The 4668-nt window shown below is 41.2% G+C and overlaps 1 protein-coding gene across 1 annotated transcript in view; it reads right to left on the bottom strand.

Annotated features, from left to right (window-relative positions):
• Positions 1-54: 54 nt before the first annotated feature.
• The window catches only part of LOC104621965 (zinc finger protein 462-like), a gene marked incomplete at its 5' end in the record, with an annotated part of 17153 nt that continues 12539 nt past the window's right edge, over positions 55-4668 (bottom strand). The window contains 2 exons of the mRNA XM_010288603.1: positions 55-256; positions 1467-1581. Of these exons, the coding sequence (XP_010286905.1) occupies positions 55-256; positions 1467-1581 (317 nt within the window). The remainder of the gene's footprint in view (positions 257-1466; positions 1582-4668) is intronic.

Here is a 4668-nt window from a genome sequence, read left to right as displayed (position 1 = left end):
CACCCCACCCCGTTCATCACGTTCAAGTACGTTGATTAGAACCACACCAAATGCTTATTCGTTTTTGGCCTCCGAGTTGTCTAGGAGAGGTTTGTCAGCAGCTACCACGCCGACTGCCATTTCACTGTTGTGGGAATAGTCCACCACCATTTTCTCAATGCCTTCTTTTTCTTCTGGCAGTGTGCTAACAGTTTCTTCTACGTTCTCCTTTGGCTGGCTGTCCTCACTGGTCCTGTGCTTGCTTTCGTTCAGTGCCCTGCAAAGCCGAGCAGCAGAAACCAGAGACATTTACAATCGTTACAGAGAACAGCAAAGCCAATCTGTGCGTATCACAGGAGGGAGAAAAACAGATCACTTTCTAAAAAGGTAGATGCAAGCAGCCACACCATTGCCACATCATGCTGAAGAGGAGAGGCAGTGGAATTAAGCTACCAGGGGGACCCATGACATTCTAGCTTTGAAACCAAAACTTTATTTGCTCTACACTGGGACAGATAAGAGATGAGAAGGAAGAACCCCAATTCTGACTTTTAGAAGTTTATTTCCCTTTCCCCAGTCCCTTGTAAACAAGACTTACAAGGCACCAAACAAAGGCACCGGAAAAGAGTACTTTTCCCAGTGAGTTAATGATCCAATAAAACTTTTTATAGGTTGTAACATTTCAAGTACTCATATTTAGGCAGACAAGATTAAGGGTAAGAGAACTAGTTAACCTGCAGTAGTGTACTCAAATGCCTTCCACCTTGAATGAAATCTGATTTTTGAAGAAACTCTGGTCAGCAAAGATACCTCTGCTACCAACGAGATCTTCATCAAAAGAAGGAAGATGATTATTTCAGAGATGCCTATCTTATCTGTCATGCATATCATCCCGCAGTGTGCAAACTGCTATAGAAAGGCAAAGATCTTCACTATGAAGGTGAACTAGTGAACTTCACTAAGAAAATTTTAAGTAGAGGTCATTCAGATTGGTTTTGCTTCCCTTGAAGGACTTGACATTTCTCTGCACATAGTTCTTTGCAGTGCTATGCAAGTTTAGCTGCAAGCATGCCAAAGAGAGACAACAATAAAGATGAAAAAAATCCCAGTTCCTTCCTAGAACATTCCATATGATTTTCTGCCATTTTTATGCTGCTCTGCTGGCAGGCAAAATCAACAGTACACTCAGGTAGATAATCTAGTCCAAACGGTAATCACTTTGGGACAATCTTACATTTTAGAATCACAGTTAAACCCTACAGTCTACAGCCACCCTGGGCAGCAGAGTTAAAAAGGATGAACATGAACTTCCCCCGCAGAGACATCGGATGACTGCATACACACTTGCAATAGACAGACGTGTTCTTCATAGAATTGTGTTAGCCTTCATCACAGGGCTTTTTGGGAGGCAAGGAATCGGGTGGGGGAATGCACAGAGATCTATTACTACCTTTGGCTGTTTGACAAAGGAGTGTAAACCAACTTACATGCCGTGTCTCAGCACGTGTCGCTCCCACTCAGAGCCTTCTGTAAATGATCGGCCACAGAATTCGCAAGGGAAGCGTTTCTCTGGAACACCGCTGTCAGGAAACATCATGGGATCTGGAAAAAGACAGCATAGCCCATGAATTCAGAAGTGCCAGGGCAAGAAGGGACCACTGTGATCCTACTCTGATGCTCTCTGTTGCACCTTCTCATCCCCAAGAAGCAAAAGGACTTACATATCAAATAACTGTGTGTGCGAAAATGCAACTTGCCCAAAGCAAACTGACACTACAAGCAACAAATCCCATCCTAATTCTTAAAGCATCTCTGCAAGTAAGGGTAACAAGATACTACTCCCTGTTCCTGTATTTCAACAAATGAAGAGACTGTGGAATTTTAATTCAAAACCAAAACTGAGAAGTTTAGGCCCAAAATGGCTTCAAAGCAAAATCAAAAAAACCACTAAAGGCCATCTCTAATTTCTGAATTGGCAGTACAAATTTTAGGAAACAAAGACTTGGTATATTTAACATGTGATCCTCATAATGAATAGATATCCCTTCATCATGAAGTCTCATGGGTTAAATCCTGCATCTTAACTGCATAGGTGTTTCATCCCATCTTAATCTTTTATACAAAGTGCTCGGGGCCTCATTTGCAGAAGTGTCAAGCACCTAGTAATACAAGTGAAGTCACTGGCAGCGCAGGGAGAGGTATTTCTGAAAGCCCAACTCCATGAGAACACAGCCAGCTTTAACAAAAGATGAAACATTTTCTCACAAATTAAGAAGATCACCACACAAGCCATTAAAAATAATTGCATGGACTATCTCACTTGATTCTTTTGCTGGAAATGAGACAGCACCATCTGCTCAGAGCATTAATTCCTTAGCAGGGATTAAGCAAGAAATCAACAGAATGTCTTTCTGACTCCTCCCAAACTACATAATAAAAGAAAAGGGATTTTGCTTCATTTTTGTTCTGATCTCTGCTCACTTGATCTCTTCACTCTCAGATTTACTCTGTTCAAGATCAGCCTATGAACTTAAAATTGCTCACCCATTCCCTGTTATCCATATTTAAGTCCTGCAAATGAATTTTTGTAGCACATTTCTCACTAGTTAGGCTTTGCTGAAGTTCTATATGGAATGGTTCTTAACATAATTTTTTGCCTCTTCCCTCTGAGGGAAAAGACAAAAAAAGCCTCACTTTGCATTTCTCACTGTCAGTGATTTATTATACAGTTAAATATCACAAAGCAAGGTGCTGTGTCAAGATGAGCACCAGAAAGTAAGTCAATGCCATTAGTTCAGTTTGCATCTGGACTTCAGTATCTTATGTGTGGTACAAATTCATAAACACATGCAACACACAGACTAGTCATGGTACAGGGTCAAATATTTATGGTAGGTAAAAGTTCTGGAGGCAAACGCTGCTGTTCTGTACAAGAACATACCTACTATACAGTACACAATAGGAAGTTTATTCTGGCCCTCTGCAGAGAGGAGATATGCAACACAGAAGCTGTTTTGCTCAAATAGGGAGGAGTTGCAGTTGTTCAGCCTGGAGAAGAGAAGACTCTGGGGAGACCTTAACTGCAGCCTTTCAGTACTTAAAGGGGACTTAAGAGAAAGATGGAGAGAGACTTTTTACCACGGCCTGTAGTGACAGGACAAGGCTTAATGGTTTTAAACTGAAAGAGGGCACGTTTCGATTGAACGTAAGGGAGGCATTCTTTAAGATGAAGGTGTTGAGACAGTGGAACAAGTTGCCCAGAAGAGGTATGGATGCCCCATCATTAGAAGTGTTCAAGCTCAGGTTGGATGGTGCTTTGAGCAACCTGATCTAGTGAAGGAGGTCTCTGGCCGTGGCTGGGGCGGGGGTGGACTAGATGATCTTTAAAGGTCCCTTCCAACCCAAACCAGTCTATGACTTATACTTGCAATTCCCGTTAGGATTAGAAAGTGCTACTCTAGTAAATCCATCACGTCTTCAGAAAACACTATTTTATTCACCCCACTATTTGTTCACCTAGTAGGCAACTTGATCTAGTTGATGATGTCCCTGGCTCACTGCAGGGAGGTTGGACTAGATGACCTTTAAAGATCCCTTCCAACCCAAAGATTCTATGATTCTATTGTTCTATGATTCTACTTCCTGATCAGCTTTCCTTCTGGGGCTGTGAATTTGGACCGCTTCCTTGGAGGAGTATCAGAAGCTGCTCTTCTCTGGAGCCTACAGAAGAGAGGTAACAGACTGCACAGACACCTGACCTCTCTGCAGTTTTCCTGCATCGCACATACAAGCACTCATGAACATTTTTGTCTACTGTGGAAGAACACCTCTCGATTCCATTTTCTGCTAATACCGAGACATAAAGGTCAGTAGAGATAGACAGTTCCTCTGGGATGCAGTCCCTACCAGGGGCAGCTGTTCTTTCCATGGTGTATGCCAGACACCCTCTTTTCCCCCCCAGTGGTAATCCACAACTTGTCTAGAAAAATAGTCAGTGCAACTGGACCTTTTATAAATACCCTTGCTGTAGCAGGTGTAAGGGTTTTCTCCATTTTCTACCTATTTTAGTATACTGTATTACAGTATACTAATATATACTAGTATATATTATATAGACTAATATATACTAGTATATACTGTATTACAGTATACTAAAAGATTAAAAAGGAGAAATACTAAAGATTAAAAAGGAGAAAAAATAACAATGGTGAAACATTGTCACTACAGGCCAGTCAGGAAAGAATTGCTGCAAAATATACTTGGAAATATGCATGATTTTTTTAGACTGGTCATCTGAACAATCATGCAGAAATCATTTTAGCCAGTCACAGATAAAAAAAACACAGATAGAGGTGAAAAAAGTCTAAAACAAAAATTAGAATTACTAAGACACTATCCCTTGCTTAACTATTGATCCCATGAAACATAGGGATAACACCTAATATCCCTGCAAGTTTCTATCTTCAGCATAGAAGGTGATATTTTTACATTTTCACAGTGTAACCTAAAGCCAGTTTAAAAAATGAACTTCACCTTGAGCTGTTCCCCTCCCCATGGTGCATTTACAGGCATTTGTAAAGCTTGGCAGATAGCACCTTCTTCTCCTTGGTCTAGATACCATGGCTTCCAAGGTCACTTCAGCACCTGTGCCTGTACGTAATGCTAAGGTAATCCTCACAAGGACAGCAT

This window comes from Phaethon lepturus, unplaced genomic scaffold (assembly GCF_000687285.1).
Source record: "Phaethon lepturus isolate BGI_N335 unplaced genomic scaffold, ASM68728v1 scaffold13426, whole genome shotgun sequence".
Classification (NCBI taxonomy): Eukaryota; Metazoa; Chordata; class Aves; order Phaethontiformes; family Phaethontidae; genus Phaethon; species Phaethon lepturus.
The sequence above is the reverse complement of the archived record's forward strand: the minus strand, read 5'-3'. Positions and strand labels throughout refer to the sequence as shown.